The 18,325-nt window shown below is 42.4% G+C and overlaps 1 protein-coding gene and 1 non-coding gene across 2 annotated transcripts in view; both read left to right on the forward strand.

Annotated features, from left to right (window-relative positions):
- LOC122558123 (mucin-6-like) overlaps window positions 1–18,325 on the forward strand; it is a 122,945-nt gene that overhangs the window by 72,017 nt on the left and 32,603 nt on the right. Inside the window, exon 13 of the mRNA XM_043706441.1 lies at window positions 9,489–9,626. Coding sequence (XP_043562376.1) covers window positions 9,489–9,626 — 138 coding nt within the window. The remainder of the gene's footprint in view (window positions 1–9,488; window positions 9,627–18,325) is intronic.
- trnad-auc lies at window positions 17,013–17,086 on the forward strand. The gene has a single exon. It is a non-coding gene; the product is annotated as a tRNA-Asp (tRNA).

The following is an 18,325-nucleotide window of genomic DNA, read 5'->3' on the forward strand; positions in this document are numbered from 1 at the left end:
AGGGCGGAGGATCGGGAAGTGGAAGAGATGCGGTGGAGGGCATCGTCGACCACGTCGGGGGGGAAATTGCGGTCCTTCCCCTGCAACCGCAGGAGGTGCCAGACTTGCGCCCACACCTCCCCCCTCACCTCCCTCCAAGGCCCCAAAGGAAACTTCCATATCCGCCACAGATTCACCTGCACCTCCACACACATCATCTATTGCATCCGCTGCACCCGCTGTGGCCTCCTCTATATTGGGGAGACAGGCTGCCTACTTGCGGAACATTTCAGAGAACACCTCTGGGACACCCGGACCAACCAACCCAACCACCCTGTGGCTCAACACTTCAACTCCCCCTCCCACTCCACCAAAGACATGCAGGTCCTTGGACTCCTCCTTCGCCAGACCATAGCAACACGACGGAAGAGGTTGGAGGAAGAGCGCCTCATCTTCCGCCTAGGAACCCTCCAACCACAAGGGATGAACTCAGATTTCTCCAGTTTCCTCCTTTCCCATCCCCCCACCTTGTCTCAGTCAAATCCCTCAAACTCAGCACCGCCTTCCTAACCTGCAATCTTCCTCCTGACCTCTCCGCCCCCATCCCACTCCAGCCTATCACCCTCACCTTGATCTCTTTCCACCTATCGCATTTCCAACGCCCCTCCCCCAAGTCCCTCCTCCCTACCTTTTATCTTAGCCTGCTGGATACACTTTCCTCATTCCTGAAGAAGGGCTTATGCCTGAAACGTCGATTTTCCAAATACGTGTACATCTTGTCCTTCAGGATTCCCCCCAACAACTTGCCCACCACCGACGTCAGGCTCACTGATTGAGAGTGCCCTGACTTGTCTTTCTCAACTTTCTTAAACAATGGTACCACGTTAGCCAACTTCCAGTCTGCCGGCACCTGACCTTTGGCTATCGATGATACAAATATCTCAGCAAGAGGCCCAGCAGTCACTTCCCTAGCTTCCCACAGAATACTGGGGTACACCTGATCAGGTCCTGGGATTTATTCACTTTTATGCATTTCAAGACATCCAACACATCCTTCTGTGTAATATGGACGTTTTTTAAAGTGTCACCATCTATTTCCCGACACTCTATATCTTCCATCCTTTTCCACAGTAAACACTGATGCAAAAACTCATTTAATACCTTCCCCATCTCCAGTGGCTCCACACACAAAGATTCTGCAGTGGAATGGGATGTCTATGCAGGTTAAACCAGTGGGCTAAAACCTCACAAAGTGGAATACACTGTGGGAAAATGTAAGGTTGTGTACTTTGGTAGGAGAGCTGAATGTTATTGAAATGGAGAAAGACTGCAGAAAACTACAATATAGAGGGATTTGGAGTCCTTGTATATAAATCACAAAAATTTGGTGACCAACTTCAGAGATAAAAGGGAAGGGAAATGGAATGTTGACATTTATGTCAAGGGAAATGGATATAAAAATAGGTGGGTCTTGTTAAAACTATACAAGTCCATAGGAGGATTACGAGGTTAATCTCTTAGGTATTGAGGTATTGTCTTAAAACGAGAGTAGGTTGGCTCTGGACTCGTTAGAATTTAGAAGAATGAAATGCAACATTATTATACCATAAGACATAGGACTGGAAGTAAGGCCATTTGGCCCATCGAGTCCACTCTGCCATTCAATCATGGCTGAATGGGCATTTCAACACCACTTACCTGCATTCTCCCCGTTTCCCTCAATTCCTTTAGAGATTAAGATTTATCAATCTTTGCCTTGAAGATATTTAATGCCCTGGCCTCCACTGCGCTCTGTGACAATGAATTCCACAGACCCACCACTCTCTGGCTCAAGAAATATCTCCTCATTTCTATTTTAAATTAACCACCTCTAATTCTAAAGCTGTGCCCATGGGTCCTAATATTTCCGCCTGACGGAAACAAATTCCCAGCGCCCACCCTTTCTAAGCCATGCATTATCTTGTAAGTTCCTATTAGATCTCCCCTCAACCTTCTAAACTCTAATGAATACAATCCCAGGATCCTCAGCCGTTCATCGTATGTTAGGCCCACCATTCCAGGGATCATCCATGTGAATCTCTACTAGACATGCTCCAGTGCCAGTATGTCCTTCCTGAGGTCTGAGGCCCAAAACTGGAAACAGTATTCTAAATGGGGCCTAACTAGAGCTTTATAAAGTCTCAGTAGCACATCGCTGCTTTTACATTCCAACCCTCTTGAGATAAATGACAACATTATATTTGCTTTCTTAACCACGGACTCAACCTGCAAGTCAACCTTTAGAGAATCCTGGACTAACACTCCCAGATACCTTTGTACTCTGGCTTCAGGAATTTTCTGACCATTTAGAAAATAGTCTGTCCCTGTATTCTTTTTTCTGAAGTGCAAGACCTCGCATTTGCTCAGATTGAATTTCATCAGCCATTTCTTGGACCACTGTCCTAAACGGCCTAAATCTTTCTGCAGCCTCCCCACCTTCTCAGAACGACCTGCCTGTCTACCTGACTTCACATCATCGGTGAACTTCACCAGAATACCCTCAGTCTCTTCATCCAGATCATTAATATATAAAGTGAACAGCTGCAGCTCCAACACTGAACCCTGCGGGACACCACTTGTCACTAGCTGCCATTCCAAAAAAGAACCTTTTATCCCAATTCTCTGCCTTCTGTCAGACAGCCAATCCTCAATCCATGCCAGTAGCTCACCACGAACACCATGGGCCCTCAACTTGCTCAGTAGTCTGCCGTGAGGCATTTTATCAAAGGCCTTGTGGAAGTCTAGGAAGATAACATGCCCCAGGTTTCCCTGGTCTAACCTACTTGTTACCTTTTCAAAGAATTCCATCGGGTTTGTCAGGCACGACCTCCCCTTACTAAATCCATGCTGACTTGTTCTAATCCGACCCTGAACTTCCAAGAATTTAGAAATCTCATCCTTAACGATGGATTCTAGAATTTTACTTACAACCGAGGTTAGTCTAATTGGCCTATAATTTTCCATCTTTTGATCCTTTCTTAAACAAGGGGTTTACAACAGCGATTTTCCAAACATCTGGGACTTGCCCTGAGTCCAGTGATTTTTGAAAGATTACAACCAACGTCTCTGCTATGTCTTCAGCCACCTCTCTCAGAACTCTAGGATGTAGCCCATTTTAGAAACAATTTTTAGACCTTTTAGCTTTTCTTGCACTTCCTCTTTTGTAATGGCTACCATATTCAACTCTGCTTCTCGACTCTCCTTAATTGTTGGGACATTGCTCAGGTCTTCCAATGTGAAGACTGACAAAAGTATTTATTACATTCTTCAGCTATTTCCTTATCACCCATCACTAGCCTTCCTGCACCAATTTGGAGCAGCCCAATTTCTACTTTTGCCTCACATTTGTTTCTTATGTATTGAAAGAAACTTTTATTATCACTTCAGATATTACTGGCTATCTTACCTTCATATTTGATCCTCTGCTTCCTTATTTCTCTCTTTGTTATACTCTGTTTTTCTAGTCTTCCCAATCTTCTGATTTCCCAGTGCTATTAGCCACTTTATAGGCTCTCTCTTTTTCTATGATAGATTTCCTGACTTCCTTTATCAGCCATGGTTGTCTAACCCCCCACCCCCACCCAGATTATCTTTCTTTTCTTGGGGATGAACCTCTGTACTGTGTCCTCAATTACACCCAGAAACTCCTGCCATTGTTGCTCTACTGTCTTCCCCACTAGGCTCTGCTTCCAGTCGATTTTCGTCAGTTTCCCTCTCATGCCCTGTAATTACCTTTATTTAACTGTAACACCATTATATCCGATTTGCCTTCTCTCTTTCAAACTGCAGACTGAACTCTACCATATAATGATCACTGCCTCCTAAGTGCTCCTTTAAGATCTTTTATAAAGTCTGGCTCATTACATAGCCCTAAGTCCAGAATACCCTGCTCCCTTGTAGGCTCCATCACGAGCTGTTCCAAAAAGTCAGGCAACACACCGTGCGGGTCTCCTGATCCGGCTCACAAAGGATACTATCTGTCCCCCTAATTATAGAATCCCCATAACAACTACTTGTCTTTTTGCTCCCCCCTCTTGAATGGCCTTCTGCACCATGGTGCTGTGGTCAACTGGCTCATCCTGTTGTCAGCAGCTGTCAAAATATATACCAAAACTCCTGAGGTAAGTTTTTATATTTAAAAATTACCTTCCTGTCGGGCCACTGGTTCTGGGTGTCGCTCCTCCCACTCCAACTGTCACCGAAGAAATGAAGAAGACTGAAACCCCCGAGGTAAGTTTTTATATTTAGAAATTACATTCCTGTCGGGCCACTGGTTCTCACTCCTCCGACTCCAACTGCCACCGAAGAAATGAAGAAGGCTGAAACTCCGGAGGTGAGCATACAAAATTCTTAGGACACTTGATATTATAGATGTTGAGGAATTATTTCCCCCTATGGATTGAGGATCAGAGGGCATAATTTCAGATTAGGAATTTCAGATAGTGGTGAAGCTGTAGAATTCTTTACTGTAGAATTTCTTCATTGTCCAAGAGGGGTTCGGTCGCTGAATATATTCAAGATTGAGATAAATAGAGGTAATATCAGTAAGGGAACCAAGGGTTATGAGGAAAATGTGGGAAAGTGGAGTTGAATATTATCAAATCAGTCATGATCTCATTGAATGGTGGAGCTGACTCAACAAACTCAACTCCTGCTCCTGCCTCTTATTATATTATGGCCACCTATCCCCATTCCCGCTATTAGACCAGACTATCTTCCTGTTCCACGTGCTGTTCTACTCACCTAAAACACTTAGCTATGTCACCCATTGGCACTCCATCTCCTATCATTTACCTCATATACCCTAGCCTCTTATTCAGTCCACCTACCTACCTCACCACTACCTACTAGCACACTTACCTTCATTTTATACCTATTGAAAGAAGCTTTGGGACATATAAGCTACTAAAAATAGCAACCACTGATGCAAAAAAGGGTGCACAGCTGTTTAGATTAGATTACATTACAGTGTGGAAACAGGCCCTTCGGCCCAACAAGTCCACACCGACCCGCCAAAGCACAACCCACCCATACCCCTAACCTAACACTACAGGCAATTTAGCATGGCCAATTCACCTTACCTGCACACCTTTGGACTGTGGGAGGAAACCCATGCATACACGGGGAGAATGTGCAAACTCCACACAGTCAGTCGCCTGAGGCGGGAATTGAACCCGGGTCTCTGGCGCTGTGAGGCAGCAGTGCTAACCACTGTGCCATCGTGCCGCCACTGTTGTGCTGCTCATTTAGAGAATTCCTGCAACGAGTTGGTTCGAAGCAGTTCTGAATAGGAAAATGGCTCAGATAAATGACAGAAATGTATGTATATGATTTTTTGGCTGGTCAGGGTCAGAAATAGGGTCTGAAACTTCCTATTTTATTTGGTTGTGTGAATTGCGTTGAGAATGTTCGAGGGATTCTCACCACAAGGTCCAGATTTCTCTCTCTATCTTGCCAAAGTGCTTCATCAAGCACCTATCTCAGGTAAAACTTAAATGCTGCATTATTAGTGAGTGGCATTATCAAAAAGATATATAACTATTATAAAAGTGATGTTTAGCTTGATTATGTGATGTAAACCTTGGCAAAAGAAAAGTGATTTGTAACTCACTGTAGGATAGTGATGTGCAGCTCCATCAAAGGAGTGATGTGGAATCCTATCAGGGAGGAGTAATTTGTAATTCTATCAATAAGGAGTATATGTAACTTTATTTGAAATTCATGATGTGTATCCTTTGTTATGGACCAGACCAGAATGTACCGTAGACCCTAACTTTTCTTCCTTTAAGGGTAAATGTTAGATGCTGTGTTCCGGATGCAATTTGATTCATCAAACTACTCAATGTTAAGCTAAACACAATGTATTCAAACACTGTACTTAAAATACACCAACAGAAAGACGAGCTTGGAATAATTTAACTCTATGAGAAAACTTAACAGAATGATTATTTTACTACTAAACAGTAACTATTTTAATATGATAACATCCCATAAACAGACCCTTGGGAAAAAGCAATTTCAGAAAGCAAATTTTGTCCCATATGCAATCCAGCAGAGTAGGGAGAGAACCCTCAGCTTTTGGCTGTGATCAAGAGAGAGAAAAATAGCTTCCAATTCTTCAAGGCCCCAATAGCAACTGCTGAAAGCTAACGCAAAGTCCTAGATTTGGGAAAATTTGACCACATCCACTGAATTGTTCCAACTTTTAAAAAAAACACCCAAGGCTTCACAAATTATTTAACTTCTCACAGATTGCTTGGCAGCTCTGTCCCCCAATATCTGTTCCTGAAAGAAACAAGGACAAAGCAAACCTCTTAAGCAAACCTCTTAAAACCACAGCATTGTCACACAGTGCACACATATAAGGGAGAATTTGATTTTGCAGAATTACATTTTATTTTGCTCAAAAACTGTATGAATCCATATAAAACTCTGTAAAACTATACAGAGAGCTTGTCAGTCTGACTCAACATTGGGACACAGACTTCACATCTATTGTGAGAAAAGCTGAGCTGTCTTGAGAATGTAATTTAAAAGAAGTTCTGGGAGTTATATATCAAAGAACAGAAACCAGTATGTTCCATTATAAAAGATGGAAGATTTGATCGAAAATTGTTTAATATATCACATCTCCATGACTCTGGAATCCTTTGCGATAAATTCTGTGATCATGATCTTATTCTCCACAACCACTTGATGAAGGAGCAGTGCTCTGAAAGCTAGTGCTTCCATATAAACCTGTTGGACCATTACCTGGTGTTGTGTAATTTTTAACTTTGTTCACCCCAGTCCAGCACCAGCATTTCCAAGTCATGGCTCATTGAGAAGGAGTGACTTGTAGTCTCTTCGGAAAGGAGTGATTCATAGCTCTATCCAAGACTGTTATTTTAGCCAGTTACACATAATTATGCATTCTCAAGTATGACTGTATGAAACTATTATTGTATTAATGTATTTTCACTTATCGATATAAATTCTGATTGATCTAATTGACAAAGAGCTTCCAACATTCTTTTTCTCTGTTAGAAACATGGAAAATAGGTTTCAGACTAGGTGAATTGGCCCTTCGAGCCTGCATCACCATTCAATGCAATCATGGCTGATCATGGAAATTCAGGATCCCATTCACGCCCTCTCCCCAGAGCCTTTTATTCCTTTGGCTGCCAGGGCCACGTCTAGCTCCCTCTTGATTATATCTAATGAACTGGCCTCACTAGCTTCCTTTGGTAGAAAATTCCACAGGTTCACAACGCTGGATGAAGAATTTCTTCCTCATAGAGTCATAGAGATGTACAACACAGAAACAGACCCTTCGGTCCAACTCTTCCATGCTGACCAGATATCCCAACCCAATTTAGTCCCACGTACCAGCAACAGTTATAATAACCTCCACCACTTCCTCTGGCAGCACATTCCAAACACACACCACCACCCTCTGTGTGAAAAAGGTTGCCCCTTAGGTCACTTTTCTATCTTTCCCCTCTCACCCTAAACCTATGCCCTCTAGTTCTGGACTCCCCGACCCTAGTGAAAAGACCTTGTCTTTTTACCCTATCCATGCCCCTCATGATTTTATATACCTCTATAAGGTCACCCCACAGCCTCCGATGCTCCAAGGAAAACAGCCTTAGCTTATTCAACCTCTCCCTATAGCTCAAATCCTCTAACCCAGGCAACATCCTTGTAAATCTTTTCTGAACCCTTTCAAGTTTCACAACATCCTTTCGATAGGAAGGAGACCAGAATTGCACGCAGCATTCCAAAAGTGGCCTAACCAATGTCCTGTACAGTCGCAACATGACCGCCCAACTCCTGTACTCAATACTCTGGCCAATAAAGGAAAGCATACCAAATGCCGCCTTCACTATCCTATCTACCCGCAACTTGAAGGAGCTATGAACCTGCATTCCAAGGTCTCTTTGTTCAGCGACACTCTCTCAGACCTTACCATTAAGTCCCGCTAAGATTTGCTTTCCAAAAATGCAGCATCTCGCATTTATCTAAATTAAACTCCATCTGCCACTCCTCAGCCCATTGGCTCATCTGATCAAGATCCCGTTGTAATCTGAGGTAACCTTCTTGGCTGTTCACTACACCTCCAATTTTGGTGTCATCTGCAAATTTACTAACTATATCTCTTAAGCTCACATCCAAATTATTAATATGAATGACGAAAAGTAGAGGACCCAGCACCAATCCTTGTGGCACTCCACTGGTCACAGGCCTCCAGTCTGAAAAACAACCCTGCACCACCACCCTCTCGTTCTGGACTCCTCGACCCCAGTGAAAATACCTTGTCTTTTTACCCTATCCATGCCCCTCATGATTTCTAACTTTGAGCCATTTCTGTATCCAAATGACTAGTTCTCCCTGTATTCCAAAGATGTAACCTTGCTAACTAGTCTCCCATGGGGAACCTTGTTGAACGCCTTACTGAACTCCATATAGGTCACGTCCACCGCTCTACCCTCATCAATCCTCTTTGTCACTTCTTCAAAAAACTCAATCAAGTTTGTGAGACATGATTTCCCACGCACAAAGCCATGTTGACTATCCCTAATTAGTCCTTGCCTTTCCAAATACAAGTACATCTTGTCCCTCAGGATTCCCTTCAACAACTTAACCCACCACCGATGTCAGGCTGACTGGTCTGTCGTTCCCTGGCTTGTCCTTACCACCTCCTTAAATAGTGGCACCATGTTAGCCAACTTCCAGTCTTCTGGCACCTCACCTGTGACTATCAATGACATAAATATCTCAGCAAGAGATCCAGCAATCACTTCCCTAGCATCCCATGGAGTTCTAGGGTACACTTGATCACATCCTGGAGATTTATTAACTTTTATGCTTTTCAAGACATCCAGCACTTCCTCCTGTGTAATATGCATATTTTTCAAGATGTCGCATCCAGCTAGTCCAGCCCCATCCGGAGTTTATATATTTCTATGAGATTTCCACACCTCCCCTATTCTTCTAAATTCCAGTGAATACAAGCCCAGTCGACCTGATCTTTTCTCCTACGTCAGTTCTGCCATCCCATGATTCAGTCTGGTGAACCTTCGCTTGACTCCCTTTATTACTTTATTTTTAGAGATACGTTAACATTTTAACTCTTTTAAAAAAGACGTGTATGTTGAGAATTACAACACCAGTGTATTAAGAGTTTGTTTGTGAACTTCACTGATGGTAATTTCTAGGAGAAAGTGAGGAATGCTGAAATCTGCCCTTTAATCCCACTTGCCTCTGTTCATCCCTCAAGCGTTTTACAGTTCAGCTGATTTTAAAATGGTTAGAGAAAATCAAGTGTGTTCATATCACCAGACTCATTGTGTATTTCACCAGTATCTTTCCTTTGTTACCACTCCTGTCTAAAGAGTAACCCATTGTTAGTTTGCCAATAATATCTTTCTTTTTGTTAATTTGCTCATCTGACAAAGGTAATGGATTTTAATGATCTGTATTGTTTTCAGCGGGTGTTAAGGTTGAGAGAAAATCTACCACATGGGTTCAGATGTCTACCAGATTTGGCCTGAAAATGCAGATCTACTTCAGTCCAGTTTTCCAAGTGTACATTACTGTACAGATGAAATTTTTTGACACCACAGATGGTAAGAGATTGTTTCTATACAATATTGGTGCTTGGAAAGACAGTCACAAATTAGATTAAAAATATGAAAGAAAGCTTCAGGTTTCAAGTCATTCTTCACTTGTCTCTTATGATCTGTCAATCACATCGATACCAGTATTTGAGGAAGCTGTACGGTGAGGGTTTAGCCATTTCAGTTAGCAACAGAAAAGATTCCAGTGGTTTGAAGTCAAACATCAATTTTGCCAGAAATAGTGGATTGATATTAATTGTACAGCAAAACCGAAAAGACTTATTCCAAACTTGTCTCATTAGCTACCTATGTTTCCTCTTTTGTCTGAAGCTGACTCACTGTTAACACTTGCTGTAGCTAGAAGAACTTGCTGCTAGAATAGGCCATCCTTGTAGCAAGTGCTTATCTTTAAATCCCACCCAAACATATGGCCAAGCATTGGTATTCTGGAATTGCCCTTTGCTGACAACATAGTGAGACAGTGGACACAAAGCCCATGTTGCTCACAATGCATAGCTGGAATGACTGACACTTCCTGATGCATGCAGCTCCATTCCTTGCCACTCCTGCTGTCAAAACCACCCAGCAACAAGCCTGCCTGTCCATAGCCAAACTCATCAAATTACTAAGTCACTGCTAATCTATCTCCAAAGCCCAATGCTAAGCAGCGTCTTGTCATTATCAAGAGAAGGACCGTCATGAACAGGCAAGCGCTTGGAGAATTCTATAGATTTGCTTTTTCTTTATTTACAGTCACCAAAAGTGAAAGCAAACTAATATGGCTGCAGTTTGCAAATGAAATGTTAGCATGCTGACCAGTGACAGTCCACAATTGCTGCACCCAGCTGATTTCTGCACCTGATGCTTCTGAGTACTGTCATGCACAAGGAGAGATTTCTCCTCCTCAATGTCCTTATCCTCCTCCAGAGAAGACTCCTCCTGTTTTCCCAGTTTGTCAGCAACGAGCACATCACCTTGTTGCCTGCTTCAGTTGTGCAGAGCACAGAACATGACAATGATGTGGTGCACTCTGAGCAGAGTACATTGCAGCACCCTCTCCCCAGACTAGTCCAAACAGCAGAACTGCAGCTCCGCAACCATGTTTTCTGCTCCATCATTGCCCTAGTCAACATATGGGCAGCATATCATTGCAGTCTTCATCACTGGGGCAGTTGTTCAGTAATTGTCACAGAAGATAGATCTTGTCCCCCATTAACCATCCTTGTTAGGCAGCTGGAGCTTGAAACACTTAAGTAGATAAGATTGCACCAGGATGTAGGAGTTGTGGCAGCTAACAGGGTCGCAAGCACATACCTCTAGGAAGTGGAGCCAGTGATCACAGATAATCTGAGCATTGATGGAATGGAAGCCCATTCTATTAATGAACTCTGCAGTATTGTGATGTGCATGTATGTACATTTGATGGCACCTGTGGGAAGCAAGGTAAATGTCTGAATCCTGCTGTCCAACAGCAGCACTGACATCTTGGGGAAAGAAAATAAACATGCGACACAAAGGTCACTCTCCTGATGCATCTGTGGATGCATGACTAAAATATTCCACACAAATCCTTCATCTCTCCCTGGATTGAGGCAGATACATAGAAGTTCAACACAGCTTTCACATTTATAACCACTGGGAGGGAATGGCCTCTTCTGCAGACCTCAGGTCCCAGTCCTATCACAATATCATGTGACAAACAGAGCCTGCACATCACTCATTCCCAAGGAAATGGAATCAGTGGTGAAAGACTTTGGTTCTTCTGTGGCCCCAAACTATCCTGAAGGTCCCTCCAACTACTCCCTATGCCTGAGATGATTGCTTTTCACCCTCCACAGCAGCTTGCTGTCAGATCTGCTCCTGCTGTATCTGCCTTTGCCTTCCTAGCAATGCAGTCATTGTGACCAATATCACACTTCTGGCTGAATCTATGATTCCTTCTGGAAACATAAGGAACAAAACAGATTCTTAGTTCAGAGAAAAGTCAGTGATAGCATACTGCAGATAACTGCTACACACATTCCATCCAAGCAATGAGATATGCAGTGCCCAGACTACAAAGACCATGTTTACATTCCTCATGGCTCTTTGGGAGAGCTACCTATGTAATAGTGGTGCTGCACTGACCAGCAGATAACAGTACAACTACATTCCATGTAGTTTGAATCCTTCCAAGTCTCACATAACTTTGGATGGTTTAATTGCATGCATTTATATCATTATTCTGTTGGTGCAGGTATAGATGGGATTGGTTCCATGTTCCACAGCACCTTTGGAAATGGAACCCCTACACTGTACTGGTTGCAGCCAATATCAGCCTCTGAAATTTGTGGCAATGAAATCTGTTTCATTTAGATCTCAATGTGCAGTTTGCAAGGGCCAATAACTTGGTGGATATTGCCTGCAACCAGCATTTGAACCCCTAATTTTTTCAGATTGTATGTATTTCGCATGGTCAGTAATATGATTGCAAATTAAATGTAGATGTATTTTGTACGTGCATGATTAATGCTTTTGCCCCTTCAGTGCCTTCCTATCCAGAAGCGAAGCCTGCGCTTATTCCCATCAAACTGACACTTCCTTCGCTCGGCCCGAGCATTGTCCCAGCACATTATCATTGTAGTTAGCATCTAGTGAACAGTAGATGATGGCAGAAAACAGCTCACAGTGGACACTGTCAACACTGGCCTCCACCTGATTTCAAGTTATCCCCGGGCCTCCTTTTACTTTGCTGGACCCGGAGAAAGTATTTCCATTGATCTCACTCATGTTTAAACCTACTGCATTGAGTTACAACTTTTCTGTGTGCCTCCGGAGCCCCAACATTTCAGTTTAACAGTCCAGGATGTTCCCACCATGGAGGTCATAGAGATGGTCACTATCAATAGCACTCCTTCTGTCGCCTTCCATTTCCTCCCATTCCATATCATTTATTCCCACATTCCATAGTTCAAATTACTCCTGTCACCATCCTTGTCCTCACTTCAAGTCTTGCTTCTGCGTTCACCCCAACCTTAAATGCCCTCACCTCTTATTGTCATAGGGCACATCTTTCCCCTCCCAAGCCCGTTTTCTCCTCTCCACTGGTCAGTATATGGACGTCCAGATCTGACTGCTCTCCAGCACCATGATTGATTTTCAAGTATTGGTCCAAGAAAGGAGTGACCAGACTGCTGACTACAGATCTTTCAGCTCTGCCAACTGATGGTATACAGTTCTTAGGTTCTTATAATGGCCAACATTATTGACTACAGGCCACTCCTTGGACAATATTCCCTCACTGTGACTACCCCAAATGGACAATTGATCACAGCCGAGCCCCTTCACTTAGTGCAGATTCCATCCTTGACCGACTGTACCAAGATCTGTCTGAGTGACAGCAGCTCCCGGATTTGACAGAGCACTGCTCCCAAAGACTTGAGACATGACCATTTAATTTAAAAAATCAGGCAGTGTGTTTGTCACCTAGGCAACCAGCACTGTTAATTATCTAATTCTTTCTACACTTTGATTTCATTCGGAAATGCAGGTGTTGGACTGGGGTGTACAAAGTTACAAATCACACAACACCAGGTTATAGTCCAACAGGTTTAATTGGAAGCACTAGCTTTTGGAGCACCGCTCCTTCATCAGGTGGTTGTCAATTGGAAAGCTAGTGCTTCCAATTAAACTTGTTGGACTATAACCTGGTGTTGTGTGATTTGATTTCATTCATTAGATTCCATTTAAATACACCTAAAATGGGTCAGATTATAAGTTATAACGGATTCAGGAACTCTGAAGAAAACTTTACTGTCCAGAAAAGAAGCTTTTATTTTACAATAGCTTGAAAGAAACAAACAAGCATTATTACTTTGTGTTTCAAGCATTGCCAAATCTTGTTCGTTTGGACATCCTTACTAAAAAAAAAGTGCAAACAATTTTCTCAAATTTAACTTGCTAGGCTATACTCTACTTTTCTTTCAAATAAATTCCAAATTCACAATTGACAATAACAGACTCTTGTTTCTTTATGTGTCCAACCACAGCCATGTTGTTCGACTGGCACCTTTCATTTGTGGTCAATTAGTTTCTTCTCAACCAATCTGTCCCATTTTATTCTGATAGGAAATAAAACCACCCGGACTGTTTCCATGGGCTCTGGCGTTAAATTAAAATTTGAAGATTCAAGTTTATTTACCATTTAAACTTCATTGGAATTTCTCATTGCGTGCTTGAACTCACAATTTGTGATTTTTATCAATTCCAGTTTCATGAAGTTACTTTCAGACTTGGTGGTTTTAAACAGTGATCCTGCATGGCGATTTCAATGATCGTATCAGTTCAGAGCTCTACTGATTTCAAAGACTTTGTCTTTGCATGACTTCCAGCTCTCTTGCTGGGTTTTTGAAACTTGTTCAAAAACAAAACAAAAAAATTCACTGTGGCTCTAGAAGAAGCCCCGTGGATTATTTATATCATCCAACACATCTGACCACACAGACGTTGCGTAAAAAGATTTAAAATTGTCAGCAGGAAGTGTTAACTCTGTTGGTCTCAAAAATGGGCAGGACCCAAGTCACCTGGCGACGTCATGTTGAACTTCTCCATACTCAGTTCAAATAATCTTTTGATTATCTCAGACTGGCATTTTAAATCTCTTATATTAAACAAAGATTTTTTAGATCTTCCTTTTAAGACCATCTTCAAAAAGAAGCACAAGTGTACTGACAAAACATGACTCATTCCAAATTCTGAATTCAAATCGGATGTCTTTGAAAAAGGTTTTGAGAACAAGCTTAACCATTTTTTCACAGGAGTTCCAAACAAAAATATTTTTTAAACTTTCCACTGTGATTATTATAAATGACTTGGATGAGGAAGTGGAAGGATGGATTAGTAAGTGTGCTGATGATATGAACATTGATGGAGTCGTGGATAGTGTAGAGGGCTGTTGTAGGTTGCAACAAGACATTTGACAGGATGCAGAAATGACCTGTTAAGTGGCAAATGGGGTTCAACTTGGAAAAGAATGAAGTTATTCACTTAGGAAGATCGAATTTGAATGCAGATTACAGGGTTAAAAACAGAATTCTTGGCAGTGCGAAGGAACAGAGGGATCTTGGGGTCTATGTCCATAGACCCTTCAAAGTTGCCACCCAGGTTGATAGGGTTGTTCAGAAGGCATGTAGTGTGTTGGCTTTCATTAACCGGGGATTGAGCTTAAGAGCTGCAAGGCTATGCTGCAGCTCTACAGAGTCCTGGTTAGACCACACTTGAAATATTGTGTTCAGTTCTGGTTGCTTTATTATAGGAATGATGTGGAAGCTTGAGAGAGGGTGCAGAGGAGATTTACCAGAATGCTACCTGGACTGGAGGAGATGACTTATGAAGAAAGTTTGAGGGAGCTAGGGCTTGTCTCATTGGAGCAAAGAAGGATGAGAGGTGACTTAATGAAGAGCTTATGCTTGAAACAACATCTCTTCTGCTCCTCGGATGTTGCCTGACCGACTGTGGTTTTGCAGCACCACACTTTTTGACTCTGATCTCCAGCATCTGCAGTCCACACTTTCTCCCAGAGAAATATATAGAGTGGATAGAGAGAGACTTTTTTTCCCATGGTGTAAATGTCTATCACGAGGGGACATAATTTTAAGGTAATTTAAGGAAGGTTTAGGGGAGATGTCAGAGATAGGTTCTTTTCTCAGGGAGTGGTGGCTGTGTGGAATGTACTGCCAGCAGTGGTAGTAGAGTCAGACACAATAGGGACATTTTAGCGACTCTTGGATAGGCACATGAAAGATAGTACAATGAAGGGTATGTAGGTTAGTCTGATCTTAGAGTAGAATAAAAGGCCGGCATAACTTCGAGAGCGGAAGGGCCTGTACTGTGCTATACTGTTCTATGCTCTATGAAATAAGATTTCAAAGTTTTTGAACCTATGATGCTTTAGGACTCTTCCCTGTTTTGGTACTGATTTTAGCCAAATTTAAGGAATGCTATCATTTTACTGTCATGGGAACTCTGAATACAATCCAATTTTCATAGTGGGCTTCTTTAACTTCACCGGGGGGAAGGGACTTGTTGAGCTCTTCCTTAAGAAGAAGGGCCTGTGCCCGAAACGTCGAATCTCCTGTCCCCTGGATGCTGCCTGACCTGCTGTGCTGTTCCAGCAATAAAGTTTCAACTTTGATCTCCAGCATCTGCAGACCTCACTTTCTCCTCGAGCTCTTCCTTAACTGTGTCTAAGAGTCCTATTCTTTCACTCACTTTTTCCAGCTCCTGGGTGATATTACACACCGGCTTTGTCTCACTACAGAGACAGGATAGTTGAGTAAACACTAAAATCCATTCTCAAGGTTATCTGTCTTGTCTTTCAAGGTAATAGCCCAGCGGTTGTCTGTTGGTGGATTTCTGCCTGGCATATGTTAATTTTTGCTACATAAAAGGGGAGAAATCCATCTTGTCAGCAGCTCCAACATCCACATGCAGCCTGGATAGCTGCAATGCTGGAGGTCTGCAGACAAATTTAAAAATTCAAATCTGTTGAGAAAAAAAACCTTCTGTATCTGCCAAAACAAAACAGTATCCATCGATCCTACTTTGAGCAAAACGGGTTAATTAGTCAAAGTTTGATACGAATTTTATATATATAGAATATATAAAATTCTCCAAGCTGATGCAAATAGTTTACTGCTGATCCAAAGGGATAGCATGAAGGCTGTTGGACAAAGTTAAGTCAACACTTCACCTTCCTCCTGGAGGGAGATAAGGACCATATTATATTTCCTTTCTAAATAAAAGAAAAATCTACCACCTTTGTTATCTTTTATCTTCTTCAAAGTCTTTGACATTAGTTTTCTCAAATTCAAGAGAGCGAATTCCCTTTATAAAATTCCAATTTTCCCTATTTTTTTCATAGCACTAATTCACATCAAACATTTAGGATGAGCAAATCTTACTGGCTAGAATTAAAGATTCTTTAAAAATTACAGTAAAATTTGAAAGTTCACTCTGGTCAGTAAATGAAATTGTAAACTCAAATATACTGTGAAAAACCATTTACCACTTGCCCAGGACTCTTTCCTTAAACAAAATGCAGCATGCATATACAGCATTTAACTTAGTGTTTTTTCTTCAATTGGTTTCATATGATTGCAGCCAATTCCAAGAGGTAAATAAGAGCTTAAGAAACTAATTCCACATAAGCACTCCATGTCAAAGTCTTTAAAAAAAAACACTGATAATTTCTTGAAGGGGACATCAACAAAGCCTCACCAGACCGAGCTCCAGGGAAGAAAACACAAATGACATAAGAAAGCATTTTGACAGCCAATGAACGAAAACACAAATGGACCAGACCACAAAATGTCAGCAGTTAGTCCAAAGACTGTGGATACAGGAGGAATTTAACCTGTCTCTGTGGCGCAACTGGTTAGCGCGTTCGGCTATCAACCGGAAGGTTGGTGGTTCGAGACCACCCAGGGACGGAGCGTTTGTTGTTCTCGCTCCTACCACTTTCTGTGGGCGGCATGGTAGCACAGTGGTTAGCACTGCTGCCTCACAGCGCCGGAGACCCGGGTTCAATTCCCGCCTCAGGCGACTGACTGTGTGGAGTTTGCACGTTCTCCCCGTGTCTGCGTGGGTTTCCTCCGGGTGCTCCGGTTTCCTCCCACAGTCCAAAGATGTGCAGGTTAGGTGAATTGGCCATGCTAAATTGCCCGTAGTGTTCGGTAAGGGGTAAATATAGGGATATGGGTGGGTTGCGCTTCGGCGGGTCAGTGTGGACTTGTTGGGCCGAAGGGCCTGTTTCCACACTGTAATGTAATCTAATCTAATTTGACATCTAGATAGAAAAGTCAAACACAAAAACTGGTCTCCCCCCACTCCTGCAACTTGAGAATATTTTCTTCCTTTACTTGTAGTGCATTTGAAACGTCTAAATAATTTTACATCCAATGATTTACACTACAGAACCAGATATGGAAAGAAAAGATTTATTACCTTTTATTCAACAGTTATATTGGCTAGGCAACCACTATCAGGGGTCCATCTCTCAAGATCTGTAGCTGCCATGTCTAGTTAACTTATAACCATCCAAAATGTCATGACTATGCCCTGTAGCTTCACACAAATAATGTGCTACCACCCTTTGACAGAGCATGGACGAATGGAATGACGAAATTAATTCACTCACTCAGAGTCTACTTACAGTATCAAAGCGGTTCATTGTAGATCAGACCATAAGACATAGGAGCAGAAATTAGGCCATTCAGTCCATCTAGTCTGCTCTGCCATTCAGTAATGGCAGATATCTCTGTCTTAATTAGCTGAAGCTAATAAAGAGCAGGCTTTTATTACATTCATCTTCCAAGTTTCGCCCACTTGTTATGCAAAGTGGTGGTCAACTAGCACAACCTCTACAGTTCTGCAGCAGTCAATGTAGCAGTTATTCATCTCCTTTCATACTAGTACCTCCCAAAATAGCATACAGAGACTGGTCAGCAGAATCCATTCTTTGAGCAACGCCCTTGGTTTGCTTGGGAAACTTAACTTGCTCCAGGCAGTCTTTCTTGGTATGGAGTAGCTCCTTTGGGATTTTGCTCTAAATCATTCCAAAACTGCGGGAGCCTAACCCACCCAACCAGCTCATTAGCAGACTGATTCATTAGAGGACCAACCTGAGATACAAAATGTTTCAGGAGAAAGTGAGGGCTGCAGATGCTGGA

This window comes from Chiloscyllium plagiosum, chromosome 16, assembly GCF_004010195.1.
Source record: "Chiloscyllium plagiosum isolate BGI_BamShark_2017 chromosome 16, ASM401019v2, whole genome shotgun sequence".
NCBI lineage: Eukaryota > Metazoa > Chordata > Chondrichthyes > Orectolobiformes > Hemiscylliidae > Chiloscyllium > Chiloscyllium plagiosum.